The sequence below is a fragment of the Caretta caretta genome, chromosome 6 (assembly GCF_965140235.1).
Source record: "Caretta caretta isolate rCarCar2 chromosome 6, rCarCar1.hap1, whole genome shotgun sequence".
NCBI lineage: Eukaryota > Metazoa > Chordata > Testudines > Cheloniidae > Caretta > Caretta caretta.
In genome coordinates this window covers 125671762-125694679 of record NC_134211.1, presented here as the reverse complement: position 1 = coordinate 125694679, position 22918 = coordinate 125671762, and the positions used below count along the sequence as shown (strand labels likewise).

Below are 22918 nucleotides of genomic sequence, written 5' to 3'. Positions count from 1 at the left end.
TAGAAGGGATGCTTTCTAATCCTTTAATCCTTCTCGTGTGGCTCTTCTCTGAACCCTCTCCAGTTTATCAACATCCTTCTTGAATTGTGGGCACCAGAACTGGACACACTATTCCAGCAGTGGTCGCATCAGTGCCAAATAAAGCGCCCAATGACAATTCCTCAGCCCAACGGGGCAGCCCATTGGAGCAGGGGCATTTACATGCCTGGGCTAGGGGAGTGGCAGGGGCGTGGCTGGTGGGTCTGTGAACTGCATAGCCCCATTGCCCAATACGCAGCTCTTGGGCTGGCGGTAGCAGCCATGGCACAACTGAAGAGGTGCCCCATGCATGCCCCATCTCTGGCCTCCAGGGGAAGGATGCTACCAGACCACCATGCTGTGTTTATTTATCCAGGCTTTATGCAAAGGGTGAGCATACCAACTTAACAATGCAAAAGCCCCATGACATGTGTATACACACGCATTGCATCGGACTCTGTCGCACAATTAAGACAAAACCATATTATGTAACACTCCCAGATAATCTTCAAAGTACCAGTTCTGCTACCTTTATTACTTATTCCCTAGCATGTGAACTAAAGGGAACAGTCTAGTCGTTTAGTCTAAAAATGTGACCTACATTGAAACTGTTACTGATCCGCGGGGGATGGCCGCTGGATTTGAAGGACCAATTGCTTTGGAGAGTCCACCCCACAGCAGTAAGAAATTAAAACCAGCGTTCAATTGTCACTGGTACTGGGGGACCTGGAATATGGCATGAGCCCTTCTTGCTGGCTCTTTGAACCCGGTCGCATCGGGCAACCTTCCCTCTTCCCAGGAGCCTTTGCTGCAGCTGCATTCACAGACCAGCCCTGGCCAACATTTTCACATGTGGCTGCCCGCAGTAAGGCCCCTAAATAGAAGTGGCCGGTGGGAAGTTGCTGGGAGTTGTGGGGACGCAGCACGTCAGAAAGGGAGAGCGCTTTTAGATGGACCTAAGTAGGAATGTAAGTGCCTGGCTTTAGGGAGCCAAGTCTGAAAATTCAGGCTGTGTTTAGAGTTTAAAAGCTGGGTATTTCTCTGTAACGGAGCACCGGCACTGGGTTCAGGGCTCTAAAACACTGGCAGGAAAACAGTTTCCGCACCCCTCAGAATTTATTGCCCACCAGCCCTGTCCCACTCTTGCTGATGTAGCCGGGCCAAGCTAGACAGCTGGCTGGCTTTGATCAGACTCATCACGTTACCCCGTAAGGAATGCCCAGCTACACAGCAGAGCGGCTTTGTTTTTAAACTCTGACTTCTGTCAGCACTGCAGGGCAAAGCAGAGGCCCTGACTTTGGAGGTGTGAATTCAATTGGTGGCCAAACAAGGACAAGAAAGAAAGGTGTCAGGGACAAGGCTGTTATGCCTTCATGAACAAGAGGGGAGGTGATCTGTGCACTTGTGAAATGGGGAGGTGGGGCGCTGGTCCACACGGCAGCTTCCTTGCTAAGATGTGGCTCATGCGATGAAAACGTTTGAGAAGCCCTAAGCTAGAGCATCCGGTTTCTTCATTGTGAGGGTGAACATGAGATTAACAACAATGCCCTTCAGGCTCCCTCAGCTCTTCGGATGGGAAAACCTGGTTAGGTCCATCCTGGGAAAGGTCTACAAAATGAGTCAAAGCCATTCAGATGGCCCAACGCCGTGCTATGTGCCAAATGTATGAGGAGAGAGAGGAGACGTGAAAACTCCGCAAGCAGGTTTCAGCCGAATAACTGAAACACACTCAGATAACAGCCCCGGAAAGCTCAGCGTGAGATGGTTGTGTCTTCTCAATACCTCAGGCTCTGGGTGACCCACTTCAGTGCGATTGCCCTGGGCCTGCGTGGCTGGCTTGCTGATGTACAGTTACACCAGCCAATGGATACCATGCTAACACCAACCCGTCAACTCACGCCCACCTGACAGTCTCTGTTTAGCCCAAGCCCCAGAGTCACCTTGGCAGCCACAAGCCAGCTGAAGAGAGCAGGTACTGTTCCTCAGGGAACCGCAGAGTGACGAACTGAAGGGTAACGCTGCCCTCCCTTCTCCTTCATGTCCCACTTTCAGCTTCACTTCTTGCACCTCCTCTCCTGGGCTATCTGTCTGGGGGTTTCCTGTGGCACCCCTGGAGTACCCGACTGTCATGTCTGACCTGATCCCCCAACATAAAGGTGCGTGCCATGCAGAGCAAACACAATCACTGTCCTCTTCCTGTTGCATTCCTTTATTGCCCCCTTTGCACCTGGCTAATTTAGGGGCTGATCTTACAAGATGCTGGGGGCCCTCACCTTAGGGTGACCATATTTCCTAAAGTAAAAACGGGATGGCTGGGGCTTGCCTGAGCTCAAGGAACCCCAGCTCCCCACCACCCGGAGCTAGCTCCCCCGTGACCCGGGCTCCATACCCCATGACATCCATGGCTGGGGCGGGCCCCCAAACTCCCTGTTGCCCGCGGCTGGAGATGACCTCCCCAAGGTCCGCGCTGCCTGCGGCTAGGGCTGAACGCCTGAGCCCCCACTGCCTGTGGCCAGCTCCGTGCCCCATGCAGCCTGCGGCTGGGGCTGACCCCCGCACTGAGCTCTGCACTGCCCAGGGCTGGGGCTCACTCCCCCCCAAGCTCCATGCCCCATGCCGCCTGCAGCTGGGGTTGAGCACCCGAGCCCTATGCCTCCCGCGGCTGGGGCTGCCCCCGAGACCCACTGCCTGGCACCTCATGTCGCCACACCCCCAACGTTCCTCTGCCCCGCCCCTTGGGGGGCACACCCAACCTTTTTGGTAAACTGGGCATTTGTTCATTTGCTCTTCCCAACTAATCAGGACAAAAGCGGGACAAATGCTCATTTTTGTAAAAAAAAGTCAGGACGGTCGGGACAGCGCCTACAAACGGGACTGTCCCGGCCAGAAAGGGACATACGGTCACCCTACCTCCCTCATCTCCCACTGAAGTCAACAGAGCTGAGGGCCGTTGTCGTAACTGCGGCCGAGCAGGACCTACTTTGACGGTAAGCCTACCTGCTGAACAGTGGGTGAAGGTTCGTGAATTGTCACAACGATCTGTGACAGAACACGGATTAAGAAAAAGATGTGAGGACGACTGAATCACTTCAGCCAGAAAGGCTCCGCTGATTTCACTCAAGGGCTGGGTTAAAATTACGACCAGTAACCAAGAGGCGCAGAGGCTCAGAAATCAGAAAGCTTTGAACTGACCTTCAGCTTATGCTCGTGCTCCTTGTTGACTCGGGACAGCAGCTGGGCTTTCCTCCTGTTGAGCGCGTCAATGAGGGCATCACACTGTGCCACCAGGCAAGCTTCGAACTCCACGCTGTTCTCCTGTGTTAACAAAGCACAGCTCACAGCCCCTCCAGCAGGGAGGAGGGCTCGTCTGGAGTGGTCCCCCCCACATGTTAACTGCTCTGACTCTGGAAGCTCCCATTGGCCCCTTGCCCCTCTAGACATGTCCCTTCAGCCTCTCGCTGGCCAGTCAACTGGGATCGGAAATAGCTCTCGGGAGGTGGGTTGGAGTGGAGTCCACATCTGGGTAAGGGTGGGAGGTTTTCCAGCAGCGGACTGGCTGGTCAGGGAGGGCGTGTGGGGTGGGGTGAGGTGAGGGAACTGGGAGTGGGGGGAGCCTGAAGGGGCTGTGCAAGGTTGTCTTGGGGAGGGATAACAGGAGGCTGGAATGCGTTTGGGAGCTTAGATTAGATGCTGTGAGCAAATATAGAAGGAACTGGAATAGCAGAAACCAGGAGTTCACTGAGGGTAAATATATGTGTCCCAGTGTTTTAAGGGTTAAACAACTTAGTTCTTCCTGCCTTCACCTAGTGAAAGAGTTACTTTGTGCGACATACTAACCCTTAACTGCAGGAACCCTGGGTAACAGCTCCGGACCCCTGTGATTGCTCTCTATCTAGCTGTGTTTATTCAGATCCCAATCCTGCAAGGCCCTACTCAGGGATGTAATTTTACTCACATAATCAGGCCCATCGAAGGTAATGGGACTAGTGGCATGAATGAGAAATACTTAGGGAGTAAGGGTGGCAGGAGCAAGGAGATAATGCGGGATTGTGAAGGCATGAATAGCCACCTGTGAACTTCTCTGAGCCCCCTAAGAGCTGGAGGGCAGGCTACATGGAAGGTAAGTTCCTTTAAGTAATTAACCATACACATCTATGCAGTGCTGTAAATGGCTTTATTGCCTTAGGGCTAATGTGTCTCATCCCCAAAAGATTTCAGTTTTCATCTGTACGTTATCAACGTTATGCTCATTTGGGCCTTTAATAATTCCTGAATTCTGAAGAATTCCCTGAGCTGTCGGAATTTATATTCGTTTGGGGGTGTTCGTTGGGATGGGGAAATCCTGATGTTTTGAGGCTATTACATTCATTTGGTCATTTCACGGGGTTGTGAGCCTTGATTCCGGGGGTTATCAAACCAAACAGTCACTGCACACAACACTGAGCAGTACCTCTGTACCCGGCGAAGGCACAATCTCGTTCCTACATCCAGCAGAGCTCTCTCAAAAGGCTGTGTAAAATGGGGCCAAGTTGTTAGCAATTGGCCCAGCCTATAACATGAAATCTTGTCAACAACACATTGGTTTTAAATCAATCACAAGTATCAGTGCTATGGTGACGGTTTTGGGTCATCAGGTCAGAGGTTCCAGTTTACCTTTTGCAGGGTCTGATTCTGCAGCCCTTACTCAGGTGAGACATCTCACTAAATTCAACGGGCTAGGTTACCATGATCATTATTTATTATGTATATTGCCATAGCACCCAGGAGCCCCAGTCCTGGACCAGGACTACATTGCGCTAGGTGCTGTACAAACACAGAACAAAAAGATGGCCCCTGCCCCAGAGCGTAGCCCTGTAATCTTTACTGGGAGTGCTCATGTGCTTAGAGTTGAGGACACGTTGTTTAAGTGCTTCGCTTAGCTGGGGCCTCCCTGAATCGAACATGGCTACTCGTGTGAGCAAGTGAAGCCAGTGGGACAATGCGTGTGGGGAAGTGCTCACCAGGAATGGCGAGGGCTGCACTATCTCACCCAGTGGGCCTACTTGCATGAGGAAGAACTACAGGCTGGCTAGACTTTGCCACTCACACTGAATATTACCTTACTCTGAGTAGCCCCACTGGGTGAGATGTGGTTGCTCACAGAGTGAGCTACACCTCTCAGTGTGATTACATGTGGCTGAATCAAGCCCTGAATGAGCAAGTGCTGGAGATCAGGATCATAACGGGGAGGACACGGCTAATTCAGTAACTGCCTACATGAAATAAGTTCCTGGACATTTAGGCTTTGGAACTATCAAGTGCTTCCATCCACACTGCTCCCCCGGAGATAGGTTCACATCAGCCACATACACACAGGGGCAGGAAATCCTGCTGGAAATGGCATCTGAACTAAACCCACCACATTGGGAGGAAGAAGCTAGGCACAGGGGAAGGCTGCACTTTGGCTGGGAGGGGGGCGGGGAAGTGGGTATTTGAATTTGGCAGCAGCAGAGACCGATTGAGGAATTTGGCTGCTGCCTTGGGAAAGAGAGAAAGTGGGTCACCGTTCCGGAGGCCTGAGTGGACAGCACCACGCGCTGTCCAGCAACAGAGAGCAGCACTTGACACAGTCAGATTTTAAGCCACTTCTGTCTGAAGGTTTGTTAAACATTAACCTTGAAAGCATGTTTTACTGTGGTGCCATGCTCATTCCACTCATGTGGAAGGCTTCGGTTAGGAATCCACATTCATGCCATCCCCAGGGACAGGGCAGCTGGCATTTAGCCTCCACTGAAAAACCATATGCAGCTCTGTCTCCAGCTGGGGATCAGAAAGGGCCAGACTGTGGCCTGCGTCCTGCTCCTGATACCCTTCTCCCACTGAATCACACTCTGCTGTATGGAAGATCCTGTTGATTTCAGTGCAGTAAGGTACTGCTCAGTGAGGGGTCAGAATCTGGCCCCAAATGGCCTGATTTTACACACACATAACAGCGTGACTCCAATATTCCCAAAGAATAGCTAAAGAATTGAAGCAAAAGAAACTTCAAACAAATTCCCTTAAAAATCGGACCAACATGTTTAAGTTCCCACATGTTGTGGGCTGGGCTAGGAAGACGAGCCTTTTACATTGCTTCTCCTACAACTGGCTCACTGACAGCCCTGCTGATTGCAAGTTAGAAGCAGAACTGGTATCTGCTGCTAGAGATCCACATTCCTTTGTCAAAGCCAGGACAGGCTGAGAGTCAGTGTTGCTCTGTGGGCAAGGAGGTGGAAGACTGGCTGTGATAATTGTCTAGTAACAGCTGCTCCTTGCAGATACACAAGGAGGCATTAGTGACAATCCCAGAGAGAAGGGGAGCGAGTGGAGCTAGCCCAGCAGTGCAGGAGTCTGGAGGAGAGATGCAAAGGGGTCCCTTGGTGTGGGGCCAGCAGTGTACGCGGTCGGGAGGTCACCAGCAAAGACAAGACACAGAGGTGATGCATGAAGTCACAAATGGTGTATTAACCTGTTGGGGGTTTGTTTCTCTAGCGGGTTGGTATGGTACCTGGATTTGCTGAACCATGTTTCGTAGCTGCACCAGGAACTCTTTGGCTTCCTTGGCTCTGTCTGACAATCCATTCAGTGCCTGGGAGAGCTGGCTCTGCATGCAGAAAGAAATACAAAGCAGGTTAGCAATAAACAGGGCATACAGGAGCAGGCAGTCAAGGGATGGCATTAATTCACACCAAGGAACATGTATTCTGGCCTCAGACCTTAAGTGGAAGAGGCATTGTCTAGTGATTGCCCTGGAGTTCAGGGTCCAAACCCAGACCTCCTTCAACTGTGTGACCTTGGGCAAATCACTGGAGTTAACCCTGCACTTCAGTTTCCTCAAATGTAAACAGTGAGAGGAAGGATGGTCCAGTGGTTCGGATACTACCATGGGACTTGGGAGCCTTGGATTCAGCTCCCCTCGAGACTTTCCTGTGTGACCTTGGCCCAGTCACCTTAGGGCTTGTCTACACAAATATTTAGTTTGCGGCAAACTAGGATGTGAATCTAACCCACACTAGCCTTTCACTGCAGGGCAGCTCAAAGATGAATGGGTGGGTTTGACGAGCCTTTAGTTGAATAATAAATAGACACAAAGGCTGAAAGTTTCAAACTCAGGATCCTAAAGCTAGGCAACTAAATCCACACGCAGGCACCTATGCAAGTGGCCTGAGTTTTAGGAGATGAGCACTATTAGTCCCATTGTGCTCGGCACCTTTATCTAAATACTTATGGTAGTTTATCAGCCTGGTACACAAAATGGAACAAATTAGTGGCACTCCTGGCTCAAAAGGTGACTTTTTGGATGTCAAAGTGAATCTCTTTTAAACTACCTTACAGTGGTTTCTATGTCCCCATGGCAGATAATGACACCTAACTGCATTGTTATTTTGATTTTCCTAGATTTATAGAGCCCCCTTTGCCGCAGTACCCGAGCACCCTCAATTGGAGCTATTAAAATAACTTTCGACTGAACGGGTTTCCATAAGAAAATGCTATTTTCCCAAAATTGAAATGTTTTTGCAGGAATGTGGCGATTTTGATGAAAACATTTAGAAATTATTTGAAATTGAAATGGACTTTTATTTCATGTTGACTACTAAATATAGTATAGTATAGTAACAATTCAATTCACTTCACTTCTTGACTCCTTTTCCTATTTACACAGGGTTGGAGGTGCCAACGATTCTTCGTCACTCCTTACGGTCCATGGCATGAGTCTGTAGGTCTTGAAGTTCCGGTCCTTTTCTCTTCAAATTTGTCTAGCCAGAGTCTTCCCATCACATCCTCAGTCTTCCACGTCCTTTCTTCCTGTCCTCTTCTTCCCACGCTTTCTTTCTGCTCCCATTTTTATCACACGTCCCGCCCACCTCATATGTGCACTCTCCAGACTATCTACCATTAAGAGTCCCAAGTTCATCCTCCCCCTAATTTCTTCTACACACACTGTGACTATTCCTCCACTTGCCGGCCATTAATTAATTAAATTAAATTATATTTATTAATGCTTCAACATTATCTAAACTAAACCTTTCAATAAGGTTGTTTCAATGTTTCTGAATAAGTTATTTTTGGAACTTCGGTCCTGTGAGAAATTTTGAAATTGGAACTTTTCATCCTGAGTTGGGGGAAAACATATTTCAAAAGGTTGGAATTTCCCACGAGCTGGAAATTCCATTCTGCAACCAGCTCCACCCAGAATCTTTATATATTTATCCTCATAACTCCCCTGACAGGCAGGGTAGTACTATTACGTCCATTTGACAGAGGGACACCGAAGCACAGAGAGGCTAAGTGACTTGCCCACGGTCATACAGAAAATCTGTGGCGCAGCAAGGAATTGAACACAGCTCTCTTGGGTCCCAGGTTAGCAACCTGTCCCTTTCAACACTAACAGTGCAGCAACCTCCCACCTGGTGTACTCCAGCAGGACCTGATAGAGCTGAGTAGCAAAACACAATACAGTTGCTACTACTAAATATCTGGCAGTTTTCATTTTCATAGGGCTTTCCAAACATTAACTAAGGGATCCTCCCAACTCCCCCGTGATTTTGATAAGTGTTATCTCCAGATCTGGGCAACTAATCAACAGCCAACAACTTACTCAAAGGATTTAGCCTCTTTTGTCGGTTGCAAATTGTCAAACACACTGCAATTTTTTGTTTGAAACACACACTGGTTGAACAATTCCTGCAAACAGTGCTTGAGAGCAGGTTCTTACAAGTTGCACGTTATTTAAATTAGAAGGATTCTGACTGGACGCAGAGATGACATGCTATGTTTCCGTTCACGGATTGGATGGGCACAGCTTGTTGAATCAGGTCTCCAGTGCGAATGCTCATGAATACAAATGCAACATTCGCTTTCTGGAATACGCCATCACGTTGGCTACAATGCTGCTGTTTCTATGAACATCCCTGCAGGCGAAGGTATTTGCTAGAATATTTGTGGAAAGTGATTTCATTGGCTGTGTTTGTGTCCCTCTGGCAAATTCATTTCGACATCTCAACCATTGTCTTATCAACCCATTTCTGATCACTTCCATCCGACCCCCGGGATAATGAGGCAGAGCAGCCTGGAGGGGGATCAGTGTCTGAGCTGGAATTAGAAGTCAGTCCCAGGTTCAAACAGCTACACCAGGACTCATGCTCAATGCACACAACCCCATCCACGGCACCATTCTCCTAAGTGCACTTTGGGTGCCCCTCTGGAGACACCACATTGACTCTGGTAGCTGCGGGGTGCTCCTCACCCCTGAAAATCAGGCCGTACGTGTCTCAAGACAGGCACTCAAAATCAGCAGCCCCTTTCAGGCCTGGGATAGGTAGTTGAGCCCCAGATTTCAGCATTTCTCCCCCCCCCCATAGTTCTGGGGGTCCCGTTTTAGGGCTTTTGCTGTGGGCTTGTCTCCAAAAGTTTTGCAGAATGTAATTAGCAGAAAAACGATTTCAGGGGTAAAACATATTTCTCCTTCACGTTATGGAAGTGCCTAGAAGCCCCAGCATGCAGGGTGCTGTACTAGGGTGGGCAACTTTCTCATTTGTGAAAATTGGACACTGAGTGCCAGAACATCCTCCGTCTCCTGCTCCACCTCTTTCCCTTCAGGCCCTGCCCCCGCTGCTCCTCTTCCCCCCGCCCCCCCCGTCGCTCACTGCTTTCTCCACTGCCCTCCCCCTGCCAGCTGAGGGTGGTGGAGGGGTGACTGGAGCAGGATGTTGGAGAGAGGCTGGGCTCTGGGAGTGGGAGGTGAGGAGGGCAGGGCGGGGGAGGGAGAGCCACGCTCTGGGGGTGAGAGTGGGTGACACAGGCAAGGCGGGGGAGCTGCGTTCCAGGGGTGGGTGGGGGAGTGGGGCAGGATGGGGGAGGGGCAGCTCTGCTCGGGGCAGGATGGGGGAGCCGCTGGCACCTCTCTCTGCCAGAGCCTTCCTGAGTGCTCCACCAGGCTCCAGCAGCAGCTGCTGCTCTTCCCGCCCTCCAGTGGTGGAGGCTGGTTACTGCAGGTAATGAGACTTCTCGTGTCCAGTCAGCAGTGCTGACCGGACATTGCCAGATTCCCTTTTTGACCGGATTTTCAGGCAAGCCAATGCTGTCCATGCATACGTGTACAGTCCCAATCTCCAGCTCCAAGAGTTTACAGTCTGAACAGACAAGGGGAGACAGGGTGGATGGACTTGCCCAGGGTCTCCCTGCAAGCCAGCGGCAGAACTGGGAACAGAGCCTAGGTCTCTAGAATCCAAGTTCCAAGCTGCAGCTATTGTCCCACCTTATTAACATGAAAGCGCCCCCCCCCCACCCCACACACTCTAGAAGTCCCAACCGTCTGACAAGTGGAGCTGTTTTAAAGGGGTCGGTGGTGACAATGACTGCACAGCAGGTGTGCAATGCGACTGCTCCTTCCTTCCTTTTAGCCCTCATTATTGTCAGTGTGGCTGGAGGTCTGCGGCTTGATTACTGGCAAGGCTGGCTCTCAGCAAAATGGAGTTCCAGCTGCAAAACTGCTCCCTCCCGTGACTACATCCTTGCAGTCAATCGCTGCTATATTATGCAAACAGGGAGCTGACATGATGATGCACAGCAATGCTGAATGTTGCTCAATGGCAGCAAATGAGGAAGGGATACCAGGGAATTATAGGCAACTGGACAGCAGCAGAGCAGAGGGAGCCGTAGGTATAGGAAATCCATCGGCCGGAGCTTTTTTTCCTCTCTCAGGCCCCAAGAGCGGTCTCTGTTTATCTAATTCAGTGATTCCAAAGAGATCTGCAGAGCCGGGGCTGGAGGTGGGAAACAGGGCAGGGTGCCATCTTATTTGTGGAGATTCAGCTGGAAGGCAGGAAAAACCCTGGGAACCACATTTTGTCACACACACAAAAAAAGAGCTGTACAAATCGGTCCCAGTAGTTCTGTTTCCATTTGCTCCTAACTAGCAGCTTCTCCCCTGCACAGAAAGGCAGCCCAGTGATTATTGCTTGTTGCTTTAGTTTTGCAACACACTTAATTCTTGCCTTTGAATGGTAATGGAGATTTTCTGCATCCGGGCGCCACGTCACCCCCCCCCCCGGTAAAACCATGAGCAGACTGCTGGAGCCAGGGAGATGGAATGCCTTTCTCTCCACCATAGTGGATTAGCCTGTGCTCTCCACATATGTTATGTATAAGAGGGCAGAGGTATAATTCAAACAGCTGTCTCTTTAATTTCTGGACAGGAATGAGTGTAGTTTCTTTGCTGTTTACTTTGCAATTCACTTCAAGTAATTTGCTGGCCGTTTTTAGGTTTTTGTTCTTTTTTTTGTGGCAGTCCCTCGAGATGCAAAGTCAAATGCTGCAGCTACTGAGTCAGTGACATGCACCGAGCTCAATTTGTCCTCTGCATGCCGCGTGTTCTGTGAGCTGCCAGTTTCAGCCTCCTGTGCTTTTTGCACAATGCTCTTGCAGGCTTCTCTCCATTGGTCCTGATTTCAAGACACTATTTTTCCACTTTGGTGTCTTACTCTAAATCTCTGCTCAACACGGGCATGCAAGGAAACAGAATGAAGAGCTACTGACTGACAGCGCAGGAAGGGACAGGAGATCATAGCGTGCAGTGCCTGGCAACATTGTGCGAGGCTAAAATTAAAAAAAAAAAAATTTGTATCAAAGAGATTAGACTGTAAACGAGTGGCAACAGTTTAATGGTCCAGAAAATCACCTTAGTGCTGCTTTCACAGGAAGCTTTAATACAACCTCCATGATTTCTGCATTTCCTGTGTAATTTATTGTGGAAGAGTCATTAGGACAGGGAGCTAATTGGTAAAGGTGTCTCTAATAAGAACAGCCTCGCTCAGTCAGCCCCGCACCCCTCCCCCACCTGCATCACCGTGGGATAAAGGGATGCTGCTGAGACCCATTTCCCAGAGAGCAGCAGGGCCTGATTTGGATCTCCCTTACCCTGGTGTAAATCAGGAGAGCGCAGCAAAGAGAAACACTGGTGTAAAAGAGGCGTGGGATCAGAACCAGGCCCTACAGAGTTGACCCCAGCTAGATCAGCGTAACTGGGCACGGTGGGGGGCCAAATTCTTTGCTCGTGCGAACTTGTGCGGCTCCAGTGAAGGCACTGATGCTGCACGTATTTACACCTGGAGAGAATCTGACCCATTCGTTTTTAGTATCTGGGTCTCAGAATTCCATCATCCAATTACTGTGGATAAAAGCAGCCTAGGAAATAAACCGACGGTTCCATTTGCTTCGCTGTTCACCTGTAACGGTCCAGATCCTTTGCCACTGCAGTGACTTTCACCCAGCCACAAAGCCTTGTCTTCAGCACCGTGGTCTTGCTTCCACACTTAGTCCTTACATCAGCGCCGAAATGAAACACGCAGCGGCTTCAGGGTGGCAATACAAGACTTGGCTTTCGCCTCCCGTCAGCCCGTGAACGTTATCTCAGTGCCAGGTGGCCCCCTTCCCTGCAGGATTCTGCTCTGCCAGCCCCCATTACTCCCTTAGCTTTCAGAGGTGGGCGAGAGTCATTTCCATAATCAAAGCCAAGCCACTTTAATGAAGCGATCTGCACTGCGGAGGCCAGGGGGCTCTGCATCGCCTGGCAATAGCCTGTCTTCGGTCACTTATTCTTCCCACTGTAGCCCAATGCCAATGCTTGTGTTTGTCTTTACACAGCTAGCCCTACTTGACTGTCAGGAGCAGATGCTAAAGAACCTGCTGACCCACTACCGGGCACCTTTCCCCTACCCAGGCTGCGGTGGCGGGCAAGGACCCAGCCAGTGGAGGGTGCTTTGTCACCCATTTCAATGCCCTGTCAGTAGAGGGCTCCATAATCCTCAGCGGGTGTGTGCAGGGTGGGAGAGGTTGCAGAGGCAGGAGCCTGGCAGCTTGCTGTGGAGAGAAGCGTGGATCGCAGGCAGCCTGAGAGGTGGGACTGGACGCAGGGCTTGGCAGCACAGGATACAAAGCAGCAGCCCACAAGCAGGAGGCGTGGGGACAACCCTACACAGGACGGCAAAAAAGTGGCGGGCCCGGACCCTGCACTGAGACTCTGTTACCTTTATAGCTCCCTACTGCACTCCCCCAGGGGCTGCTGGGCTGGGGTTTTGATGAAGTCTTGGAGCCTACAGAATTGTGAGAGCCTGGGCAAAGCCTCCTCTGTGATCCCTGTCGATGTGTGAGTGCCAGGGCCCGCAGAGCCCAGGGCCCGCAGAGCCCAGTGCCCGGACAACTTGCAGCACTGGCCTCCAAAACCGCTGCACACGGGCACTCTGCCAGACTCTACAGGGTCCTGGTGGATACCAGCGCTCTGCAGCGGGGTGGCCTACAATACACTCCCAGCTGTGGCCATGCAATCTGAGCACCCGCCTCCAGCCCAGCAGGCTTGAAGGATCAGCTGAGTGAGGATGACAGAGTACAAAGGTGATACTGAAAACCCCTTTCCAGCAGGGCTGGAGACACGTTCAGCACGAAGACCTCCAGCAGATATCTGTACAACCCACAACAATTAGCTACCAACTGTCTGCTTGCTATCCCGGTATACCCAGCTGTGAATGCCCTTTGCACTGCACCCACGAAGACAATGTCTGACTAGGCCACCTGCTATTGCAAAGAAACGTAGCGAGACCATCTAAAAGCTCCAAGTCGTCATGTTTGGTCCATTAAGCAACGTTAATTCATGCTAAAGGACAATGCAGCACCTGTGGAAATGCATGCGGGGGATTTGCATGAATGCAAAACATACTCATTAAGGTTAGTGCAACAACATGGAATACAATCTGCATTCACAATGACAGGGCACAGAGAAACAATGGCTTACTGGTTTTTTAATGTGCAGCAGTAGCTGTTAATTGGTCTGTCGGGTCTGTAAAGCCTAGCCTGCTAGTACATTTCCTAAGAGCCTCTGCCCTTGGAAGAGACCCTAACTCTAAGACAGGCTTTTGCGTCTGAGGATTTAACCAGTCAGGCGCATTAAACAGACACACAGATTTTACATGAGAAAATAACTCAGCAAGCCACACTTGTGTGGACGTATTTAGTGCAGGCGAAAGACACCACCAGCGCTGCAGCATCCACAGAACGCGGCCAGCATGGGTATGAACTGGGGGAGGGTGTTGTGATGGGGTTTGTACCCCAGACCGGCACAGAATGAGTTTTCTGGTGCCAGACAGCAATTAGTGCTCCTGCTTGCACCTGAAGGGTGGGCCAGGCCCAGTTTAGGAGTAGGCCCAGCAACGAGGAGCAGGGCGACTAACAAAGGTAGGACTTCAGGGTAGCAGAAGAGAGGCAGGAGGCCCTGGGAGAGGGTCAGCCTTGAGGTCCTTGCCTGAGAAGGGAGCTCTGGGAAGCTACAGGGGAGGAGCAAGCTCTTGTAGTGAGCCTGGCCAAAACCAAGGTGGGACGTTTCTCTGAAAGCTCTGGTCTAGGAGTTATCTGGGGGAAGGTCTCTGGTCTACGCGATACAGGTCAGGCCAGATGATCACAATAGTCCCGTGTGGCCTATGACAAGGGCCAGACCCCGGTGAGGTAGCCCCGGAGTTGGGGTTCTGGAGGAAGGAGGCAGGAGACACAAAGATCCTTAGGGGAGGCAAACAGCAGCTGGGTGTCTAGGGAGAAAGTCCTGGGAGGTGTTCAGTACAAGAGCCAAGCAGAACTCAGCTGAGCCTGGGAAGGGGTGAAGGATCTGCTGAGAAGTGAGCCCAGGCGGGATTGAGGAAAAGGGCCTAGAGACAGGGCAAGAGAGGAAGCAAGGAGTCTGACGGAACAGGCCTTAGCTGCTCATTACAGGGTCCCGGGACTGGAACCCAGGGTACGGAAGGGCCTGGGTTCCCCGATCAGCCCCCGAGGACCACGGTGGGAAAGGCCCCCGATACAAAGAATCATCGACCCTAGAGTCGGGCCGAAGTCCGGATGTGAGGTTGTTGGAATGTTTGCTGGGACTTTTGCTTGCCCCGGAAGGTGGGACTCTTAGTGACTTGGCCGCAGCGAAGAGTCACGAGAAGAAGCAGACCACTGGAGGGCACCAGTGGCTGCCGGCCAAGGGTGCCAGAGGAAGACAGCCTGCAATGCCACGCCCAGCCACAAGCGGATGCGCCAACTGGTGAGTCACAGGTCTGTGCGTGTGTGGGGGGAGGATCCCAGAGGAAACAGAACAAGTGACAAAGATTTAGAAGGACCAAGTGAGGGTGGGTAGGGAGGCGTGAATTGGAGGGAGGCCGGATGACTGAGGTGGGGAGGCATGAACGAGGCAGACGCCGAAGACGTGGGAGCACTGCTTCGCTCTCAGGCTGGCAGAAAAGACGTTTTGACAGTCACTAGATTCACGAGGCAGAGTTAAGGTGAAGTTCGGTCTGACGTCCTGTGTGATGAGCTTGGTTTCCAGCTGATTTCGCTCCACGGCCCAGCTCCTCAGTTGGCGTCGATCGGCATTGTTCCATGGGCGCCCGCGGGACTGCTCAGGCACTTGAGCACAGGCTTAACTTTAAGTGCTTTGCAGTGCGCTCAGCCCCTCGGAGGCTCCGACATGGGACATAAGTGGTGCATGGTCACTTGTACGGACTGTTTGCACGGGGTGAGCTCGGAGCGTTCTCCGCCGTGGGCACTGGTCCTTTCGAAGCAGTGGGATTTCAGTTAGGCTCTGTAACTATGGGCCACTCCTGCCCAGGAACAGGCCGTGAACAGCAGCAGAGGTTGCAATCCAGAGCTAAGGCGAGCAGGTGAATGAGCACAATTAAAATGCAGGAACGCTCTGCTCGTTTTGGTCTTCAAACCAAAGGCGGTGGCTCCTTTTTGCAAGCCAGCCCCTGCTTGTCCTGACACGCTCCCCTCAATGTGCTAGAAGAGGTGTGCATAGCACGCATTAGCGTTAATGGGAGTTATGCGTTGAAATCCCCATTCCCACAGTACCGAGATAGGAACACAGCCCCGTTCAGTGCCCTTTGTAATAGCTCTGTATCCCTCCTTTTCAGGGAGGGCTTACCAGGGGATTTTTTATCATTCTCGGATTTTCTGCCGTCCCAGAGCTGGAATGAATACACTCCAGTACCAAGACAGCGAAAGCTTGTGTTATATGGATTGACTGACATGCTGTGACTCCGGGAGAGCGACAGGGCAGGGCTGTGGGTTTCCAGGCAGGACAATGTGTGTTTTCTCCTTTTTCAGCAGAAATCCAGATTTCCTCTGGTTCTCCTCCCTCTTCTTCAGTTTCACACTGGGGGAGCCCAGTGGACATGGATGGAGTTACTCCAGATTTAGGCTGGAATAAGTGAGAGGAGAATGAGCTCTATTATTTTTAAATCCATTCAGTCTCACTAGACTTTGAATGATAAAACATGACCGAGGGTCTCATTTCTACGAGGAGTTGTGGTAGCCTGATCGGTAATGTTTCCAGCTGGGGCCAGGGGAAGGGCTGAGAACAGATAGAGCTGGCACTGCAGTGACAGGAGCAAGATGGAGCTATTTGGGGTATTTACTGTGCCAGAAATTCCTTCTTAGGTTCCTGAGCCGGACAACACAAACAGACCTGGCAGTGATCTCAGCTGCTGCTCAAGCTACCCTATCAGCTAGCTACGGGTAAGTGACCAGGAGAGTAGAGAGGACAGTAAGAGGATTCCTTTCTTGGAAAACTCAGAGAACGCAGTATGTGCAAGAACCTGTTGTATAATAACATGAGCCCAGGCCATCACGAACTGCTGTGTGAATCTGCATGGAGCCATAGCCCCATGTGGCAGAGAGCCTGGAATACGTCTTGTTCATTTGGACTTTCCTTTGTTGTTGTAACAGAAATTACCTGGGCAACATGCCAGATATTATAAAAGAAAAATAACTGCTTCTCTGGTCTATAGCAGCCTTTCTTGAGGCCTTGTTCACACACCTGAATTGTGCTGGTTTAACAAATCAGTTTTTAAACCGACCTAAATAAACGGGAACAATCGCCCTCTGTGTGGACGCTCTTAAATTGGTTTCCAACTAGTTTATATCGGTTCATCTTAATTCAGATTAAAGAACAGTTTCAGTTAAATGGGTGCAACTTTCACATGCCCTGGAAGTTACTTGTGTCCCAGTCCTTACTGGGGTACGTCTGCCACTTCCCGGGCACCAGGCCTCTATGGCAACGGCTGCAGCACCCTGTCAGAGAACGTGGAATGAGCAAAAATTTGGGAAAGACACCTGGCATGGTGCTCAGTAGAAAAAGCAAGCTGGTAAGAATCATCTGGACCCACAGACAAAAAGACAGGAGGCCCCGAGTCTCACAGCACAAGAACAATGGGACATGCCTTGGAAATGAAAGGTGGCAAATTCAAAATAGATAAAAGGAAATGCGTTTTCACTCAACGCACCCTGAGACTGAGGAACTCACTGCCACAGGTTAATTGTTGAGGTCAAGAATGTAGCAAGATTCAAAAAAGGGATCAGGCATTTATGTGACTATCCAGAGTTACAACACCTAATGTTAACATACATTTCGGAAGAGGTATTAAACCTCATGCACCAGGATTTGCCAATCTCTAACTACTAGGGATTATGGGAGATCCAAAATGGAGGGTCTGGTACTGGCTATTGTTGGAAATAGGACCCTGGACTAGAAGGATCTCGGGCATGATAGTCTGGTTTCCTAACAAGCAGGTCTGATGAGAATTACCTCGCTTTAGGCTTTATTGGCTTTCAGTAGCACATCGGGAGATTAAAATCTCAATGTATTGGCGACTGCAGACGTGAAAAAGGTCCGACTGGGTGAAAAGCCCACTTAATGAGCCAGCAGGAAGATGTGCCAAGTAAACTGTTGACAATGCTCACTGAACCGTCAAGAGAATGCACAGTGAAATCGGGCAGCGTGCCCCTTTTGACTAAGGGCATCCAAAGTATCTCTTGACACATGTGATGAGACATATTTGGATCAACATATTGTTGTAATGTTCTCTTCTTAGCAATGTAGATGCCACAGTAACCCTTTAAATCTGGACAGTTAATCAGAGCATTACACCAAAAGCACAGACTAATATTCTGCAAGCAAGCTCATCCTCTGTGTTAGTGACGGTAATACTGGCCTTCTGATTGTGAGTTTAGCCAATGACATTTTTAAATTAAATGTATCGATCACTATTGTAATGAAGGCAACAATAGAAAAACTGTATTGTAATGCATATTGCAATGTTTTCACTCTCCCTGATGGATAGTTTTGAACCTGGTGGTTCCCAGGAGAATTTTAACTTCCACTCCCCCCTCATTACTCAATATCTCTAAGAAGCTATGGAGAGAACTGGCGAGACGTGCTAGGAGTACACAAAACACCCCTCCTGCACCATCCCCCAGCTCCTCCAATATCAGCACCTAGATGAAGGGCAGGAGGGATGCTGTCTCCTCTCTAACATCCCTCACTTCTGCAGGCATCTGTCCTCAACTTGTTAAATTGGGGTCCTTTTAGACCCCTGTGCTTCTGGATGACCCAATAAACAGCAGCCAAAATCATCCACTCATGACTGTGATTGTAGAGAAGATTGTGCCCCATCCTAGTGGATTCAGGTCTGGCTAAGCGTCCAGGGGCACGAGGGCTGAGTCCTGCAAACTCTGTTACCTAGGAACGGAACCGTACACCCTGAAAAAGCACCAACAGGTACAAAATGCAGCAGCTCATCTGTTTGTCAACACTAAACAGATCACCCAGGTGCTCTGCACTGGCTCTCCATTGAATAAGCAACCCAAGGTCTCTATTCTGATATTCAAAGCATTGGGACTGGCTCCAGCTACCCTTTCCTCTGCAACCATGACAACCCAGGGCAGCTGCCTTCCACTAGAACAATGATGGGTGAGACTTCTGAGTGCAGGAGCCACCACAGACATACAAGCTAGATCCTGGAGCTCATTGTCAGGGCTCCCCTGCCCTCCCTTGGCTCTTGTCATGCAGACAAGTGGAAGGCCAGAGTCCAAAGTGCAGGCAATGCGATGTTTATTGGGGTTAACAAGCAAGCATAACCACCGCTCTGTACACCAGCAGAGCTTCCTTCCCCGTTCCTCCTTCTCAACAGGCTTAATTATACCGGTAGTGCTCGCCCCTGGTACCACCCCTTACAATTGAAGGTCATATTCAGTTTTGGAGGGTCTTGAGTCCGGGGGCTTTGGTCCCACCTCATGGGAGGGGTAGGGAGTGAGGTTGTGCACCAGCCAAGGCCACCTCTCCTTTGGCTTTTAGTGTTTCTTATACCTCCCCCCCCGGCCATCCTCTTTGCCCCTCCCAACTGGATGCTTGAGGTCGTCTTGAGATAGGAGTCGAGGCAGTCATATATTAAACTCCCACCAAAATCAGCAACCCTTTAGCTCTATTTCTTGTCTTTTCTCATTATGCTAACAAACCCCACCTGGCTGGGCAGAAGCAACCCCCAGTGTCTTTGTTCCTTGTTCACACATGTTAGCAAGGATATAAGAATACAAAAACTCAAACGGGCAAACAAACACAACTTTCTATCTCAGGCAAATATACAGGCCTAAATACTATCGTGCCATCCCTAACACTCATGAGCTGGGACTGCTTCATATGGAGAACTAAAGGGAGAGCTCATTTCTTCAGCGTAGCTTCATCAACAAGTTCTGCACGTGGGCCTCCCCCGACTGCCCCCCTGTAACTACCCGGGCTGTTTTCCCTACAGGGTGGGAAGGAGAAAGGGAAAAGAGAGCGGTAAATTATTAATATTTCTAAATACTTGACAGGCATTCAGGTATTACAGTGATGCGGCCCACAAAAGTATCTCCCTTGGTAGGTAGACAGAGTGGTTACAGTGGGGCGTGTGGCATAAATGAGTTCATACAAAAAGAGGAGCAAAAAAGTAATCTTTGACCAGCTCTGCTAGTAACCTTGAATGTCTGAAGAACTATAATGGAGGTTGGGGCTGATGTCATGAGCGGCTTTCTTTTTAAAGCAGGAGAGCTACGTCCTTCCGCTCTTGCTGCAAGGTTACTGTGTGTGACGCCTGGCTAATTAGAATTGGGTGTTTCATTAAAAAATAAGCAGAAGTTGATGAAGCTAAGCGGCTGTTAATTGGCTTTCTGTTCTGAGAGGGAGGGTTTGAGTTAGGACTAAAAGCGTCCCAGCCAGTTCCACCTTAGTGCACCCTTTCAGTAACTTGACTTGCTTAGGCTGACAGGGGATTTGCACTCAGGACCTTCAAGTGCTAAAGACACGAGCCTCTGCCACTTGAGCTAAAACCAAAGGCTCTGTAACTGTGAGTGTGTCCAGCCATGAGAGTGGGACAGAGACCCACATTCTCTTAGTGAGGGTTAGAGTCATTTCTTGTATGAGACAGCCATCGTACAGTCCCTTATAGCTCAGCCAACCTTTTGGTGCAATTGAAACTAATCTTCAGGCGATTGCATTCTCAGGTGAAAACTATTTGAAAAATCAGAGGTTTCCCAGGGTCCTTACCGGGGACGGGTAAAAACTTGGCAGTTTCCACTGAGCTTTTATCCTGCGATTTTTGGATTAATTCAAACCTGAAATGCAGGTTGTGTCTGCGCACCTAGAGTAATGGAACAGCAACAAAAAAGGACTCCCAAAAACTCCCCTGTGAGTGGAGAACAAGACGTTTTCACATCTCCACAGCTAAGCAGTGCTCAGCATCTCCTGAAGCCCTTACTGTCCCGTATTATGCTGAGAGCCGTCTCACGCAGCCCTCTGAATGTTATGGAATGAAGGCTGGTGAGGCGGCAAGTAATAAGCAAAGAAGCACAGAGATCATAGCAGCTTCAATAGGGAAAGGACTGGTTTAATTCGTCTGTCAATGGATCATGGATGGCCTTGCTTAGGGTGCCATAACTGTGCAGCTTCACTTCATGGCGGACAAGAAGGATGGCCTGGTGGTTCAGTCACTGCACTGGGACTTGAGCAAGCTGTGTTCATCTCTGCTACAGACTTGCTGTGTGACCTTGGGCAAGTTACTTAATCTTTCTGCTCCTCATCTGTAAACAAGGGGCATAAAATGCCCTTTGTCTTGTTTAGAGTGTGAATTATTTGGGGACAGGGACTGTCGTGTGTGTGTGTGTACACAGAACCTAGCACAATGGGCCCAGATCGGACCTTTCAGTGCTACTGTACACAGTACTAATACTCTCTTCTTGCCCTGCAAGATCCCCGAAAGATATATTCCCTTACACTAGCCTGGGGAGCAGTACCTGGTGGCGACTGCCTTGATTTCTGAGCAGGTGTCAGGAACAGGGAAGACAGTCCAGTCTCTGCGATGTTCTGCACTGAGATACTGACCAGGAGAAGCTCCATTCATGAGGCTGGAAAAATGCAAGATATGTCCCCACTCATCCACTCGGATGGCTGGAGATAGCCCCAAACACATAACAGGGACTTTAAAACATTCCTGCTCTTTCTCTATGCACAGGGCTAGATCTGGAGCTGGTGTAAATCGGCATAGCTCCATTGACTGCCACAATGCCACTTCAAATTACGCCCTCTCAGGATCTGGCCCATTGTAAAGCGGTGAGTAACTCACGCCAGATAGCTAGGACCTGGTATAGTTTCCCGTACTGTGCCTCCCTGCCCCTTGCAGTTGGCTAGCCTGACAGGTCAAGGCCACACCAGCAGAACCTCTGATTATACATTCCCCTTTAATTTCAGATTGGATGCTGGGAGCCTTCCCCGTCGCTGCTTCTGACTCATCCCCCAGCCTCTCTCATTCCCCCTGCCCCCAGCTGCTCTGCTCTACTAATCCTGGTCCCCCAAAGCAGCATTTGCAACCCAGTCACAAGGCAGCTAGCTAATTACATTCAGCACACCAACGACGACAGGCTATTAATTCCAAAGACTTGTTTCGTAAAGGTCACGGAAGAGAGGGGCTTTCACGGCCGCTGACGAAGAAGAAGAGTATTGGAATTCCTTCGTGCTCTGGAAGCCTCGTGGGTGGATGCAGAATACCCTGCTGTGAAACTCAGCGAGCCACTTTGTGTCCCTGGACAGCTGCCCTTGTCGTCAGGCCCACCCCGCCCTCCGCGCGGCTGTCTGCAAATCTCTGTAATGCCTCAGGCTGGGAGCCTGATCAAAAGCCACATGAAGTCAATGGAAAGGCTGCCATTGATTCTGAGCTGTGGATCAGGCCCCATGTGCTTATGTGAGAAGCAAACTTGGGTGAATGATGCTTTCTATTGCCTGTGGGTCTGATACAGCCCCACTGTCCCTGTGCTAGTCCCATGTCCTTCCCTCTTTGCACGGCAGATGGGCCCACACATCAGACCTCTCTCCAAATCTGGGGATATTCGGGTCGCAGGTATTTGGCTCAAGCCCACCTTCGCTTTACACAGCTCGCTGTTAGGACGCTCTCCGCCTGAGGTAAAGCTCCCGAGAGAGCAGCGAAGAGCCAGTAGCAGAGGGGAGGGTGTGCATTTCTCAGCTGATATGTGGGCTGGGGCTCTGGCTGCAGGATAGGTGCCCCTCCTCCGGCCCAAGCAGGTCCAGGACCGGGCCGCTGTGGCCGTGCTTGGGGCCAGCCTGGGCCGCGACACAGCAGAGTTGGGGCTTGGGGAGGGGTGCCCTTCGCCCCGGCTGCAGCAGGTTGGGGGCCGGGCTAGGTGGGGGCTGGGGGAGGAATGTCCCCAGGCAGGTTCCCTGAGTGCCTGCAAGGCGCTAAATAGGGTGCTGCGCGAGCTTACAGGGAATTTAGCTCTCAACCTTTCCAGACTACTGTACCCCTTTCAGGAGTCTGATTTGTCTTGTGTACCCCCAAAGTTTCACCTCACTTAAAAACCACTGGTTTACAAAATCAGACATAAAAATACAAAAGTGTCACAGCCCCATATTACTGAACAATGGCTGACTTTCTCAGTTTTACCATATAAATTATAAAAGTCAGTCAATTGGAATAGACCTAGCGTACTTACATTTCAGGGTATAGTCTACAGAGCAGTGTAAACAAGTATA

At 50.4% G+C, this 22918-nt stretch overlaps 1 protein-coding gene across 14 annotated transcripts in view; it reads right to left on the bottom strand.

The window, feature by feature from the left end:
* The window catches only part of TRIM9 (tripartite motif containing 9), a 131090-nt gene that overhangs the window by 53879 nt on the left and 54293 nt on the right, over positions 1-22918 (bottom strand). For 7 of the 14 annotated variants that reach the window (XM_075129998.1, XM_075130001.1, XM_075130003.1 and 4 more), the window contains exons 2-3: positions 6506-6640; positions 3211-3333 (exon numbers count right to left, since the gene is read on the bottom strand). In XM_075129998.1, coding sequence (XP_074986099.1) covers positions 3211-3333; positions 6506-6640 — 258 coding nt within the window. The remainder of the gene's footprint in view (positions 1-3210; positions 3334-6505; positions 6641-22918) is intronic. The other 7 variants (XM_048853332.2, XM_075130009.1, XM_075130000.1 and 4 more) reach the window with 1 other exon arrangement.